The sequence below is a fragment of the Lagopus muta genome, chromosome 26 (genome assembly GCF_023343835.1).
Source record: "Lagopus muta isolate bLagMut1 chromosome 26, bLagMut1 primary, whole genome shotgun sequence".
In the NCBI taxonomy this organism is placed as follows: domain Eukaryota; kingdom Metazoa; phylum Chordata; class Aves; order Galliformes; family Phasianidae; genus Lagopus; species Lagopus muta.
The window spans coordinates 2,599,017-2,614,772 of record NC_064458.1 but is presented as its reverse complement, the minus strand read 5'-3'; the positions used below and the strand labels follow the sequence as shown (position 1 = coordinate 2,614,772).

The following is a 15,756-nucleotide window of genomic DNA, read 5'->3' as shown; positions in this document are numbered from 1 at the left end:
GGGTTCCGTCAGGGTTGTGGTTTAGGATCAGGAGTTCATTTTAGGGGCTATAGTAGTCAGGTTAGGGTTACATCAGGGATATGAGGGCTCTTGATAGGGTCAGGGTTGTTAGGCTGTGGTTAATTGTAGGGGTTCAGTCCGGATTAGGGGCTATGGGGAGGGTTTAGGATGAAGAGATGGGGGGTCAGGGTTAGTGTTTTAGGGTTAGGATTAGGGTTATTGGGTTTCTGGTTATGGTCAGGGTTAGCGTTAGGATTAGGGGTCAGGTTTGGGGAGGTGTTGGGTTTAGAGTTATTGGTTTTGTTAGGGTTAGGGTATGGCTACAGTTAGGGTTAAGCTGTCAGGGTTTGGGGCAGAGTTAGGAATACAGTTATGTGACTCTGTTAGGATCAGGGCTGGGGCTTGGATTTGGGTTACTGCATTAAGGTCAGGGTTATGGCTGGATGTGGGGCTGGGTTAGGATTAGTGTTATAATGGCTTTGGTTTTGGGCAGGGGTTATGGTTTAGGATCATGGTTATGGTTGAGGTTGGTTATGGTTTGGGTTTAGGATCACAGTTATGGTTGAGGTTGGTCATGGTTTGGGTTTAGGATCACAGTTATGCTTGAGGTTGGTCATGGTTAAGGTTTAGGATCATGGTTATGGTTGAGGTTGGTTATGGTTTGGGTTGGTTACAGTTATGCTCCCTGAGCTCCTCCTGAGCAGACCACAACCGCCAGGCTCCATTCTACAAGCTGCTCCCAGCTTCCCATCCCTCACTCTGCACGCATAACTCAACCCCCGTCTGCACGTGGAGCTACACGAGGGCTCAGTGAGACGACGGCCGCCATTTTGCTGCCGTTCCCGCCCTTTTCCCCACCCCGTTCCCGCCCTTTTCCCCACCCCGTTCCCGCCCTTTTCCCCGCTCAGGCAGCGCCGCGGACAGCTCTGTGCGGGCAGCGGCGTCTCCAGGGGTCCTTCCCGCCGCCGGGCCCGGCGCCTCCAAGATGGCGGCGGTGTGAGGCGGAGGCGCCGTCTCCGCTCCCCGCCCCGCGGCCGGCGGGATGCTGCGGTCCACCGGTTACTTCCGCGGTATCGACTGCCCTTTCCTCACCGCTGCGGAGGGTCCGCCGTGCCGTCGGCCCTACTGCCATTTCCGGCATCCTCCGGTCGCGGCGGCGCGGTGCGGAGCTCACGGGGCGGGCGGCGCGCTGGGCCTCGGCGCAGGTACGGGCCGGGCCTCAGGAACCGAACCTTGCCGCCTTCCTTTTCCACGGAGCGGCCCCGTGAGGGGAGGCTGCGGCTCCGGGCGGTTCTCGTTGCGGCGTTTTGGTGTCGTTCGGGTTTCTTGCCGAGGCCTGGAGCGGTGGGGTGAGGGGCGGCGGCTCGGTGCTGGGTAAAGCCATGGGGAAGGAGGGGTGTTTACGTGCTCGGAGCGGTGAGGTTCCGTGCACGGAGGTGGGTGCCCCACAGCGCTGGGAGTGCGTGGGTTCACGGCTTTGGGCTCCTGATCTCTGCCCACTGCACGGGGCTGGGGGGATCTGGGTCCTTCCCGACCCTGGGCATCCTATGGCTGCAGCCATTTTCCTCCTGACACCAAGGAGCAGCTTTGTGAAATAACTGCCGCCTGAGGACAGCCTGTCTGTGTCACAGCTCTGTTCCCGTGCCTTTTCCTGGCCCTCCAGGCGCACAGCTCACACGGCAACTGTCACAGCCCTTCTGCAGTACTGTGGGGCTGCAGCTCTGTCTGGCCTGGTCTGGTGGCTGACAGCCGGTCCTGCCCTGTGACGACCTGTGGGGAGCCCCAAAAGGGCCTCAGTGAGGTGTAGAGCACTGCCAGCTTTCTCAGATGGAGCTTGGCTACAGAACAGATAGCTGTTGTTCTGCTCAGTCCTTCCAGCATCTCTCATTTTCCTTAGTCATTATTCTCTGATCTGCTTGTTTTCTTGCAGAGAGAAGCCTGTGTTCTTCTCCCCAGAGGAATGCTGTTTGCTTTCTTACCTTAAGGCTAGCATGTATGGCCTTAAAGACTTTAAGCCCAAGTTGTCGAAGTTTGGGGTTTTTCATATACTTGGAAGATTAACAATTGCTCTTATCTCCCCATTACTGAATCATCTCACCCTGGCAGTGGTTTAATGTGAAATAAAGCAGCACATCCAGAGCTGTCACAGTCAGACACACACAGTACGATAAAAACGATCTGCAAAGCTCCATTAGAGCTCCTCGGGGGAGGTGCTCCGTGTGCTTGATGCTGTCATTACCTGTTGGCATATTATTTTGGTGCCTTTAAATATCTGCAGACTGTCACTTCTGGAACGAGGTTTTGCTCATTTTGCTCTGCCACCTGGAACAGATGCTGCTGCTGCACTAAATAAATCCAGTGCTGTGGGTTTGGGGATTTTTTTGGTGGATTTTTTTTTTATTATTTTTAATAGTTTCAGGGTTTTTTGCTTATGAAATGGGGAAGCGAAGGTTGGTCTTTAGTTAAAAACCTCCTTGGTGCATCTGGGAAGTTTGCACAGCTTCTTATAGCGAGTAAAAAGCGAATCATAGAATTGCTCAGGATGGAAAAGACCTTAAAGATCATCGAGTCCAACCACAACCTAACTATGCTCCCCTGATAACCCACAGCTAAATCATGGCCTTGAGCACCACATGAGTGGCAATGGGAGAAGTCCTGCTTGTGTTAATACAGGCTTGCATGCATTAGTACCCCAGAAATCAGTGTTTTTGGGGTGGTAGAGAGGTTTATTTGGCGTTTGCAACCACAGCTCTGCAAATTCTGCCTCTGCTCGGGTTGGGTTTCAGCCCTTTTTTTCTGTGCTCATTTAAGCCGAGAGATGGGAAAGAAATGGTGACACTGCTGCCAAGTGTTGGCCTTCTGAAGGGATGTGGGGTGCTGTGGAAGGTGCCTGGTGTCTGTAGAATGTTTGTGGGGTGCTCTTGGTGTGGCTGAGCATCATTTGATGGCTTCAGATGCAGAGATGCTGTCCTTCCCTCCATCTGAAGCCGTGCAGACTGGGAGATGTGTTTAAAATCTACACTAGGGGGTGTTGGAGTTTCACTGGCAACCAGGCAACCATCTTGTGGAGAGCAGGTTGCTCCCAGCCAGCAAAGCTGCTTCTCTTGTTCTGAAGTAGCCCTGCTGCAGTGCATTTTTGACCTATTTAATTACATTGCTCGATGCTTTAAAACCTTTTTCTTTTTGTTAACCAAAGCAGGTGGTTCCTACACCAAGAGCTGCAGTGCAGATCTGTGGGTTGTTTTTTTTTGGGGGGGGGGGAGGGGGGAGAGCCTAGAAAAAAGGATAACATCTAAAGAACCAGCCTGTGAAGCGTATTGATTCCGTGCTGGTGTTTGCTTTGATGTTTGAGGATCACCTTAGGACTGGCAATAACCCCAAAACTCTTGGTAGATCTTGTGTAGCTTTGAAGTAGCTTTTGAAAACGGGAGAAGCGGAGGTGTGATGGAGGCTGGGGATGTGTGCCAGGCAGAGCACAGAGGGCTGGGGAAGGGGGACGTGGGCAGTGCAGTGCTGTCCCCACACCTCCTTGTCACCATTCCGCACTCCTCGAGGTGCGCAGCGCTGTAACAGATGATCTGTGATTCTTCAGCAGGGCTGGGAGGTGGGACCTGAGCCTGTAAAGGGCTGCGAATCCGCAGGCTGAAAGTTCTCATCCTGACTGGGGCTGAAGTGCTTTTTCCAGCTCTGAAGTGACTGAAATCCACCTGCTTCAGAGCAGGATGAAAAGCTTATCGAACGTGTGTGAAGCGCTTTGAAAGCGGGCCGTGTAAGTGGGAGGGAAGGGCTGCCTCCTGTCCTAAAAGCGTCTCTTCAAGCTGCAGAGGAGAAAAATAGGTCTGGCTTTAAAGTCTAGGTCCTGAGTATGCTGAAAGGCATAAAAGAAGCATAATGCAGCACTTCGCAAATACCGTAAGGAAACCCAGCTCTCGGGCACAGCAGATTTGGAAGGAGCTGCCAGGAGATGCTTGAGAAGTGGATGGGATCTGAGCCCGGAGCAGAAAGCTGCAGCCAGGCCTGCAGAGCTGAGCTGCTCTGTGTGCTGATCCCGGTGCTGCTGGGAGGAGCGAGGCCTTTGGCCTTGGAGTGCTGGGCTGGGGGCAGTGCTGGGCTGGGGGCAGTGCTGGGCTGGGGGCAGTGCTGGGCTGGGGGCAGTGCTGGGCTGGGGGCAGTGCTGGGCTGGGGGCAGTGCTGGGCTGGGGGCAGTGCTGGGCTGGGGGCAGTGCTGGGCTGGGGGCAGTGCTGGGCTGGGGGCAGTGCTGGGCTGGGGGCAGCGTGCTGGGCTGGGGGCAGTGCTGGGCTGGGGGCAGCATGCTGGGCTGGGGGCAGTGCTGGGCAGGCTGCTCCTCCGGTCTGAAGCTTTCTTGCAGCACACATTTTCTGTTTGGATGGGCAAAGCTTTACCGATCAGATCTGTTTGAAAGGTGTCTCTGTGTGCTGTCTGGTGACACTCCTTCATCTCACAGCCATTTCTGGTGCCAGGCCCACAGCTCAGCAGCCTTAATGCTGTGTGGCTGCTGTTTGCTTGAGTCAATTGCAGAGTTCTTGGGCTCATCTGCTCCATTCTATTGCTGCCATCACCAGGGCAGCAAGGGCTTGGCAGTGTTCATCTTGGCTGCCTTCAGCCTAAAACCAGTGGCTTGGGGTGGTGCTGGGTGTGAAGCACTACATAAAATGACACTTGTTGAAACCTGAGGTGGCTGTTTAAAACCTGACTTTAATCATGCTCAGCTCGTGCGTCACTGCAGGGCCAGGGATGCTGTTTGCTGTTCATGCCATGTTCCTCCTTAGTTATTGAGGGGCTGCTTGGTAAATCCCAGCTCTATGGGAGCAGCCTCTGAACAGTGGCTGGCCTTCCCTCTGTGTGACATACAGTGCTGGTTTGCACTGTGTAAAGAATGAAAGAGGTCTTTAACAGATGTTATCTCTCCTGTAGCTGCTGTTTGAGGTCAGCTTCTTGTTGGGAAGAGCTGTTACTCTTGCCTTTGCTGCAGGGAGATGAAGGAGCAGAAGTGGGACCTGTGAGCTTGGTGTATCTTCCCGAGTCCCCTCCATGAGCTGTGTGTGGGGCATTGCTGGGGCTGAGATGGTTTTTTTTCTTAATTTGTAGGACAGTAATTACCAAAATGCTGCTGGTGGGTGTTTTTAACGGCGAGTTTTGAAATGAGAAATAGAAAATAGACTTAATGGTGAGATCAGGATCTGTCTTCTCATGTAAATCAGTGTAACATCCTGCCAGCAGTTGGGGGTTTCTTGTCGTGGAACTGGCGGTTGGCTACAGGAGGGCACACAGCTGCTCCTCGTGTCGGGGTTCTGCTGGGGGCTGTGGGGCAGAGTGCTGCCTTGAGGTGTTTCTGCACTGATCTCTCTCCCCATCCCAGGGGAGCAGCAGCATACCAGGAAATGGAGCAGCAGGGAGGATTTGGGATGCTCGAGGCGCTGTGGTCTCCCCGTATCCTTGAGGCGCTGGCTGTGCAGGCTCCCTACGTTCCCTCTGCATGTTGCAGGGATTCCTTTGCTGCTGAAGGATTTCTTGATCCACGTGGAGCATCTTCCCTGACATTGAAACGCTTCCTCTGTAGACAGGGATCTCTTGGAAAGAGTCCAGCGGAGGGCCGTGAAGATGGTGAAGGGCCTGGAGCATCTCTGCTATGAGGAAAGGCTGAGTGAACTGGGTCTGTTCAGCCTTGAGAAAAGGAGACTGAGAGGGGACCTGATCCAGGTCTATCAGTACCTAAGGTGTGGGGGGCAGAATGGCGAGGCCGGACTCTTTTCAGTGGTGAATGGAGACAGGACAAGGGGAAACGGCAGGAAACTGCAGCATAGGAAGTTCTGCACCAGTGTGTGAAGGAATGGCTGTACAGTGAGGTGATGGAGCACTGGAACAGGCTGCAGGGAGGTGGGGGAGTCTCCTGCTCTGGAGATGTTCAAGACCTGCCTGGATGCCGACCTGGTGTAGGAACTGCTTTGGCAGGGGGTTGGACTCGATGATCTCTGGAGCTCCCTTCCAACCCCTACAATTCTGTGATTCTGGTTTTATCCTCGAGCCGGGCGCTGCAGTGCCGCCTTTGTGCCGGAGAAGCAGAAAACAGAATTCACTGATCCAGAGATTCCCAAAGCCTGGGTGCAGGAGCCCCGTGGTGCTCCATCAGCAGCACTGGGAGCAGCCCGCCTGCCCTGAGGAGCCGTGCCATGCCAGCCCCTGCCCTGCAGCCCCGTGTCCTCCTGCTGGGAGGCCTTGGGTGGCCCTGTGGGGCTGCTGCACCACCCAGATTGGGAAACCACCCTGCTGATAAGAGGCGATATGTGCAATGTGCATCGCGGGGACAAGAAGTCCCCCAGGGTGATAGCAGCTAAAAAAGGGAAGAAAGAGTCAGAAAGCCCCCGTGGAAACCAGAGCACGAACCAATCTGACTCTGGAGGAGATGAGGGTGAAGGAAGGCGGGACTTGGGGTTGGGAAGTCCTGCCCTAATGATCACCGCAGCCCAGAGGTGCTGTGTCAGCACACGGTCAGTGCGCTGTGCCCGAAGCCTGTGGAGTGCCAAGCAGATGGTGAGAGCCTCGAGTGCAGCATGAACAAATACCTGCAGTGTTTGTTAACCACGGGGAGCTCAGGTAAATCTTGGAAGTTCTTGAATGCGAAGTGAGCTCGTGGTGTTGTGCGGGCTGCAGGCCGTGGGGAGGCGTGTCCTCCTTCACATGGGCATCATTCATTTAACCTGGGACCTCTCTCCTCTGAGCTGTGCCCGCCTTTAAAATCCTCAGGCTGTGCAAATGATCTGGGGGGGTTGAGCTGCAGAAGGGTTTTCGTGTCTTGGTGTTTTAGGAGAGGAGCCCTGCTGGGCAGCAGGCAGTGCTGGCTGGAGCTGCAGGTGTGTGAGTTGTTTTAATTTAGGCTTCTGCGTGAGCTGAAGCTGGACAGGTTGGAAAACCAGTTTGGATTTTGGCGTTGGTCCTTTGTAGGTCATGGCTGAAGCTTTTCAATGTAATACAGCCAAAAAGGTGCTTTTCTTTTCATCTGTTTGTGCGGCTGGGACTGCGTTCAGGTAGTATTGTTTTGTTATCTTGCTTCTTAAATGGGAGATCTTCACTCCAAGTGGTTCCGGAGATGGGACAGGTGCTGTGAAGATAACTTATCTCAAGCAAGCAGGAGAAAAGCTGCAGAACTGAGGGAGTGAGGGGTCAGGGCTAGGATTACTTGTGGCCACACTGCTCCAGTGCCTTTTTAAGCCAGAACTGAGCAGGGAGAAAGGAAGACGCCCGAGCACTTCAAGCATTCATTTCTTTTTTCCTTCGTCTCTGAAACTCGGCCATGCTGAGGTATTTACACTTTGAAGTCTGCCTTATTTTCATCCAGCGAGGTGGGGATGCTTTCTGCTCCATCTTTTCCCTCAGAAACAGAGCAGTGTGTGCCCTGCAGGGCTGAGCTCCGGTCCCTTCAATGCCCCCAGCCTGCCGTGCTGCCTGCACTGCATCCTGCTTTATCACTGCGACAGATGCTGCTCAGCCTTCAGTTTGCCTTGCTAATAGCAGATTTTTTCTCATTTTTGCTTCTTTTTTTGTTGCCTTTTTTTTTTTTTCTGCTCAAGAAATGATGCTGTTGGTTCAGAACTTTGAAGCCCTGATACCTCAAAGGGAGTGAGACTGCGAGGGGCACAGGGAGCAGCATCTACCCCTCAGTAATACCTCCAGCCCTTGCCCTGCTGGTGCCCCTCCACCAGTACAGAGTTATCTGTGCTCCTATCATTTAACTTTAATCATTACAGTTAGTAATTACGGTGGGCTGTGGTTTCAATGAAGGGAAAGGAGTGTTTCCTTTAGCTCCTCTCACCTGCCCTCCTGGCCTGTTCAATATTTGCAACGTCTCCATGTGAATTATTTCCTAGGGGTTGGATGTTGTGTTAATAGTTGGAGTTTTGCTTTGGCTCCTCACCAATGAGCCCCAAACTGCCCCTGCTTTTGCACTGCTCAGTGCTGAGGGGCAGCAGCAGCTCAACCCACTGGCAAAACCTTTTTGGGTCATTCTGTGCTGTCTTTTCCAAGGAGCTTCGGATGAAAAGCTTGAAATCATTTCCCAACAGCGATAATTTATTGCTAATCTCCAAGCTTGTCCATTTGCTAAGCAGCAACATGAGGAACACAGGCAAGCTGTTAACAAGGCTGTTCTGACAACACCGAAATAAAACAGGCTTTTATTTTCACTCTCCCAAGGTGAAGTTCCACCTTCCCCACCTCTGCTGAACGCACCTCACGTTACCAGCATGGCGTGGTGCTGCTGCTGCCTGCAGTTTGACCACCAAACTCATCCGTTTCGAGATACAAACTGCAATAACTGCAAGTTCCTAATTGCTGCCTCCTTCCTCAGAGCCCCACCTCAGAGCTGAGGCCTCCTTGCCCACAATCAGAAGGACCAGAACCAGGAAAACAACCCGCCTTGGCTTTTTAGGAGAATCTTTTTTGGTCTTGTTGATGCTTCCAGGCGCTCTCTGCCAAAGCAGCTGATCGTAGCGTGGTTGGTTTGGGTGACTTTGAAAGCTGTCTTCTGCTTTAAGTCAATGGTTCCCTGAGGTGCTGTGTAAATCCTTAATAACTCGATTGTTGCAGCGTTGGTGTTAACTTCACCTCCTTGTGTCTCACAGGGACCTTTCCCCGTTTCTGAGGTATTTGTGAAAGTAGTTTGCCTTTTCAGGAGTGCTGGATCACAGCTCAGCTTACAGCCCTGCGAGGAGCTGCCATCTCAGGGCTCTCCAAGGCAGCCTGGAGGCTCCTCTTCACATCCATCCCAAAAGAGGCGTTTTGCTGAGCGATGCCCCTCGTTTTGCTTTAGCATCTGGGAGATCAGAACTTCGTTTTGACCTCGTGGGGGTGAAAGTTTTGACCTCTTCATGTGGAGGTGGAAAGCAGTGTAAGGTGATGGCTCTGCTGCTCTGTGCAGCCAGGTTTAGGAAGGGGTGTTTGTGTGTGTGCAGCGTTGTCCCTGTGGCACAACATCCTCTCCTCCCCTGGCTTCCCAGCAGTGAAACCAAGCACCTGAAGAGGCAGCCTGATTTCAGGCAACGTATCTCATTTCTCCACATGCATAAAATCCCCTTCTGCATGTGTTTCCATGCTAGGGACCAGAACTGCGTCCCTGCTAAAGGCTTCTGTGAGCGTATCTCAAAGCCTGCTGGCGTTCTCAGAGTTTGTTGTGTGTTCTTATGCTTCCACTGGAAGAAATGTGTGGAGGTGAGCAGAGCATCAGTTTCTATGGAGAACCTGACCCTGAGATACAGCTGGGTACATGAGGAGAGCAATTGCAGCTAACTCCTTCTGTTGGTATGGGTTCTGTTTATTCTCCTTTATGTCCAGAGCTATTCTGCTGGCACGTTTCCTAATAGGACACCAGAGCCTGTGCTTGTCTTGTAGTTCCTCTCTGTTTTGATGTAGTTAATGCAGCGTTTCTTGGGCAAAGTGTTGTTTTGGTGTAGTTTTGCCTTTTTATGTGTGCAAGTCTTCAGATCCAGACCTCGCCTTTGTTTGTAGGCCGCCCAATGCTGACCTCCAAACAGACTCCCAGGCCTTCAGTTGTCCCTCTAACAACTCTTGTGCTGAATTTTAGGTCTCCCTCTTGGGTGAGGATAAAAGCTGCCACCTCCAGACTTCAGTACAGCTCTTCTTACCTCTGATGTTTCATGAGGTGGAGAGAAATCAGGGCTGCTTTGTGCCCTACAGTGAAGCACGTGGCGATGGATGGAAATACAAGCACAGCACCTTGCTCCTTTCTCCCTCCTGCCTTCTCCTGAGCTCAGCTTGGGCTGGCAGTTGGAAGATGTGATGCTGTGTTTGCCCAGAGCCCCTGCTCAGTCAGGAGCTGGTTTGCTAACAGCCTTTCAGACCCGAGAGGGTAGCAAGTTTGTTTTTTATGAAACCACTGCCTTTCTTTTAACCCAGTGCCTACCATCCTATTTGCTTGGAGGTCTGTTCTGCCACCTGCTACACAGATGTGGATCTCACAGCCAAAGGGAGATGAGCATTCGTGGTCACAGAATACAGAATCCTGGAATACCCTGGGTTGGAAGGGACCCATAAGGATCCTTAAGTCCAGCTGCTGGTCCTCTTGTTGGAAGTAACCCTCTGTCTTATGAGAACTGCAGACCCAATTCTTGTCTCTTATCACTCTGCTTATTATTTAGTTCTTTTGCAGTGTTGCTGTTGTCCTTCCAGCGAGGAAAAAGGTTTCTCTGAAGTAGTAGCATCCAAGTGCTGCGATAGTGAGCACTGAAACCTGCTCCAAGTTGGAAGGCAGCAAATAATTTACCTGGGGCTTCTGATCCCTTGCTGAATGGCCTCTTCTTCACTTCTTTTTTTCTTTTAAAATACGCTTTGCTTTCATTATAAAGTATCAGACACTTCAGATGACTGCTTCTCCTTGTGATACAGAGCCTGTATTTACTTCTTAGAAGCTCATCTGCATAAGCAGCTTGCCCTGTATTCCTGAATCAAGTGGTAATTGGGAATTCCTATGAGCCTGTGTTCATGCCGCTGTAATACCCCCCAGTAGCTGCTCGCTGATCACCTAATTGCTATGGAAATACGTGCCCTGGGTGCAGTGCTGGTCCCAGCTGTCAGCTTGGCTGTCTTGTGAGGCGTGGGGCACGGAGTGGAGTCTGCTTTGTCTCCTGGTTATCCAGCTGCACGCCTGGGGGAGGAGGGTGGGCAGAGGGGGAAAGGGGAGGTGAATGACAAGCAGTGAGCGCAGAGAAGTGCAGTTTGCTCTCCTCATCCGTTGCTCTGATGAAGCCACGCAGAGAGTTCCTGATCTGCTGGGTTCTGCTGCGCTCCTTCAATAACCAGGTTTGCAAGAGCTGCTGGTGGAGGCTGGGTCCCTTCTCAGCAGCTTCTCCATACCTCAGCAGAAGACAACAGGGGCATTGCAGGCATGTGGTGATTGCTGTGTCTGTGTTCTGGTGTTCTGCTGCTTTTGAGTCCTCCCACACATTGCATGGGAGGTGGAACATGTGTCTCTCAGGGTGGTTCTTTGCAATTGAGCTCTGCTGTCACCTTTGGACCTGCAGCGCTTTGTGGGTTCAACCTAAGATTCGTTTTCCTCCTGCTGCTGTGGGAAATACTGAGCTTTCAATGGGCTTTGGGCATTGGCATCAATAAATGAGAGCCTAATCCCTGGTTCTCGTGCTGGAATCCTCTGTCCTTTCTCGTGCACTTCATTGAATTAAGCAGATAATTCTGTGCGTGCCCAGCTCCTCTTAGTCCTAATGCAGTGATTATCCTTCAATGCCCCAAAGAATATTTCACTTACAGAGCTATTCCAGGAGTAAGAAAAGCACTTTGTTAACAGTTCTGTAGTCCTTAAGGCCCAGGAATACTTTGGAAGCTCTAGTCTAGCCGCCACTGCCCAGAGAATGTCACTAGTGGCTTTTGGTACAGCGTGTGCATTCTGAAGGGATAAATCTAAAGAAAATGTTACCTGACCTACTGACAGTAAATGGTGTTTTTCCTTTGCAGAGCGGGGCTATGATCCCTACAACCCTGAGCTGCCAAAGCCCTCGCTGGAGGCAGAGGATGGGGCCCTGGCTGATCTTACAGACATGACACCTGGCATTCTGGAGCTCGAGCTGGTCAACAAAGCCATCGAGGCAGTCAAAAATGAAGTTGAGAGAGAGCAGAAAAAGTATGAGGAGCTGTTGGAAACCACAAAGGAGCTCAGGGCCTCTGATGCCTCGCTTATTTCAGAAGCACCTGTGTCAGCTGCCATGACACAAAGTGATTTGTTTACCTCCTTAGAATATAATCCAGGTAGCTACAACTTCAGTAATAACTCCGACTACAACCCCACTCCTTTTGCTGCTGCTGGCCAGTCGAGTAAATACACCTTGGATTCGCTGCGATCTAAAGGTAACTCGCTGGAATACGTTCCCAAGGCTGTAGCACAGTCTAAAAGATACAGCAGCACTGTCACTAACAATAAATACGTCATCGACGACTCCAAGCCTTCGACCGACTTGGAGTACGACCCGCTTTCAAATTACTCAGCCAGGCTTTTGAACAAAGCTGCAACGAAGGAGCTGAAGGGGTCTAAAAGGGGAAGGGTCCCTAGTTATGAGGATTGCTATTCTCCTTCACGAAAGAAGCTCTGTGAAGCACCCGACGAGTACGAAGTGTGTGCCAGGTTCTCCTCCTCTGAAGATGAGGCTGATGCAGAATACAAATCGACCTCTGTTAGCTCTCCATCAAAAGCTGGTTCAGAAAGTGAATCAGATGATGGATTGTCCAGCAAAGAGCGGAGCGCTGCGTCGGGTGACTTCACTTCTCAGGGTAGCAAAGAAACTGCAGCGAAATACGGCGTGGAGGATCTGCCTGGTTCACAGAAAATCCCTCCGAAAAATCTATTGGAGAAGAATGCCAAAGCAGCAAAGTTGTATTCTGGTAAGAATGACCAGGAGACTGAAAGTAAAAACAAAGATTATAAAGATAAAACCAAGAGGAAGAAATCGGATGTGAGTAAAACGCCCGGCCTCGGTGAGGTTGGTAAGAAAGAGAAAAGTAAAAATGCAGAGAAAGACAAAGTAGGCAAGAAAGAAGAAAAACTGAAAACAAAGAATGAAGAGAAAAACTGCAGAGACAAAAGTGTTAAAGTGAAAACCGATGGGAATTTAAAGAAAGCTGATAAATACAAGTCAGAGAGAGTGGATGAGCTGAAGAAAGAGAAATCCAAGGGTTCCAGCAGTAGTACAGGGAAAAGCAAGAGTGAGGATGTCACCAAGGGCTCTGGCACAGAGAAGCTGGGTGGCAGCAAGAAAGAGTCTAAGCTAAAGACAGCTGATGTGAAGAATGGTAAGGAATCCTTGAGCAGTAAAAACAAAGACAAAGGGACCAAGAGCTCAGCAGTGGAGCAAAAGAAGGAAAAGGTCAACGTTGCAGGAAAAGGAGATCCAAAGAAAGGGCAAAAACAGCAGAGCCTGAGTCATGTTGACCTGTTTGGAGATGAGAGTGGGGATGAGGATGACAGGGGCAAACCTGTGCCGTCCACGTTACCTGATGTGAGCTCAGACTCGGATGCTGACAGCAGCGGTTCGGATTCTCAGAGTGAAAATGGAAAGGCAAAGAAAGCAAAGCGTTCTAAGTTGTCCAAGTCATCGTCATCTTCCTCAACATCTGATGACATTGATTATTCCAGCCTGGAGAAGGACTTGGACTTCGAGACAGACCCCATGGAGGAGTGCCTCAGGATTTTCAATGAATCCACTGATGTGAAAACGGAAGACAAGGGGAGGCTGGGGAAGCAGGTAACGCCTGTCTGAGTTGGTTCTCTCAAACCTAAGTGTGAAATGACACCGGTTTGGTTTAGTGGGGCTGAGTATTTCAAGTTGCTGAAGAGCACTGTGGAAGGAGGCTGTATGTTGGATGAATCTTATCCCTGTTGCAGCTGTTGTGACGAGCTTGCACCTGAGTGTAGCTGTTGGAGGAGAGCTCATCTTGTCAGCAGAAAAGCTGGGAGTTTTAAAGCTTTCTGCCAAACTCTCTGTTGCAATAACAGCAGTGATCCATGCTGATAGAGCTCTGCCTTGCTGACAGCTGAGGGCCTTTCCAACCCTGGTGTAAGGCAGGTCTGTGTGTAATCTATTAAGCATGGCTTGATTTTGCTTGTTTAGGATCAGCTGTTCTCTCTTTGGTGTAATTCTCAGCTAGGAAAGGCAGCTTTATTTTTGGCCCTGTTGCCCAGTTTAAGCTCCTTTCAGAGCTTTCCAAATAAGACTCAAAATGGGCCAAATTCAGAAAGCACCAACCCAGGGGCTCTGCTGCTATCGCAGGTGTGCAGTGACAGTGATCAGCTGCCCCTGTGTCCCACTGCACCTGGCCTTTGCACACCCGTTACCTCATATTCCTCAGATTAAAGTGTAATTCTGCCCTGTTCTGGAAAGCACCACAGTGCAGAGGTGCTTTGAGAGAGAGCTGCTTGGCAGCAACCTGCTTCCCTGGAGCTTTTCAGCAGGATGGCATTGCTCACTGGGGGTTTAGGTTTGTTTAGGGGATAACTTTTGTAGCTGGAGCCCCTGTGGCCTGAGCTCAGCTCTGCTTGGAGGGAAGGTTGATGTGAGCAGTGTGCTGCTTTTCCACTTGGAAGGAGAACTGAGAGTTTACTAGGGGTGCAACCAACTGCATGAATGGGCTGAGCGAGTTCCTTCAGAGTGCTGTGATGTGAAGTGCTCCTGCAGGGCACCCCGAGATGGGCACAGCTCTGCTGGAATGGAGCTCATCCCAGCTCTGCCTCCGGCCCGGACCTGAAAGCTGTCAGTCCTGGCTCTGCTCACAGCACTGCTGGGGGCTGCAGGCAGTGCTGAGTGCAGATCAGCTAGAAAATCTTAGAATCGTCTGAGATGGAAGGGATTTCTAAAGGCCATCCAGTCCAACTCGCCTGCAGTGAGCCTGGGCACCCACAGCTCCATCGGGTGCTCAGAGCCTGGTCCAGCCTGAGTCATAGGAATGAACCTGTGTAAAGGATCAGCTAAGTTGAACACAGGAGCAGGTCTGAGCTGTTAGTTTCAGCTCCTCGTGCAGGAGCTCTGGGTTTCTTGCTGTTCAGAAACATCCCCCAGGATTTGGTCCCTGCAGCCCTTCTGTGGGCAGGGCAGTAGATGCAGGGCCGTTTCCCTGTGTGTGCCATGGCAGCCGTGCGGTTTGGTGCTGGGCACGCGTTCAGGACCTGCTCTGGAAATGTGTCATACCAGCAGAAAATGAGTCAGCTCTTAGCAAGAAACCCAACCAAACAACCAAACATCCTGAGTTTTCAGCATGCCGTGAGAAGTGGGTGGCTGGAGGTGAAGGCATTCCCATCTCTGTGTCAGGTAGGGGTGGGCAGAACGGTGCTGAAGCTGTGTGCTGTGCAGCCCTGGTCACCCCAGTGGGAGCAGTCGTGGCTTTGCTGGTGGCTCTGGGGGTCAGAGTGGGTCTCATTTAACAGCTCACAGGTGTTGTTTCCACCTGCAAGGACCCTCTGTTCACCCCAAAGGAGGTTTGTCTGATCTTCTGGGGAGGGATCCTTGCCTGGTCAGTCTTGGAAGTTTGTTCTTTTTGTCTTACAGCCATCGAAGGAAGAAGGAAATAAAGAAAAGACAGAAGAGAATTTAACCACCTTATTTCCCGGCCAAAAACGAAGGATCTCTCATCTTGTCAAACAAGGAAATGTAAGTGCAGCTCTCAGGAGGCATCTAAAGTGACTCTTTTCTGTCCTGGGACATCGGGGCGCAGTGTGGTCCCCTGTTCAGGCAGCAGCATATGAACTGTTCACTGGAATACTTTGATATCACTCTTTTTTCCTTCCCCTTTCTGATTTCCTAAAAATGTGGTCAGGCATCTGTTACAAAAAGCAGCCACACACCAAGAAACAATGCTAGAACCAAGGGTAAGCTGTGGAGGAGGGAGTGGATTCGGCACCTTGTTGCTGGGGGGGCTGCCTGGTGTGCCCTGCTGCTGCAGGACGGCTTCTGTCAGTCACTGCATTAAGAACAAGGTCAGGCTGTGCCCACTGGTGCTTCCACACGGTAAGGAGAGCTAAAAGACAGCTGGAGGAATCTTGTCAGATGTTAAAAACCTTTGCTACATTTATATATGCCCCGATTCAACGCAGGTACTGCCAGTACCTTGTTTGATATTGTTCTTGTGTGACTGTGGGAATACTTGAAGTACGGAGGAGAATTAAAAAAGAAAAAGCAAGGAAGACACGCTGATCTTTTTATTTCTTTCTCACTGGGATTTTA

At 51.3% G+C, this 15,756-nt stretch overlaps 1 protein-coding gene across 1 annotated transcript in view; it reads left to right on the top strand.

Moving 5' to 3' along the window:
* The first annotated feature begins 935 nt into the window (after positions 1-935).
* Positions 936-15,756, top strand: part of REXO1 (RNA exonuclease 1 homolog) — a 35,243-nt gene continuing 20,422 nt past the window's right edge. The window contains exons 1-3 of the mRNA XM_048927590.1: positions 936-1,205; positions 11,504-13,284; positions 15,082-15,183. Coding sequence (XP_048783547.1) covers positions 1,043-1,205; positions 11,504-13,284; positions 15,082-15,183 — 2,046 coding nt within the window. The 5' untranslated portion in view covers positions 936-1,042. The remainder of the gene's footprint in view (positions 1,206-11,503; positions 13,285-15,081; positions 15,184-15,756) is intronic.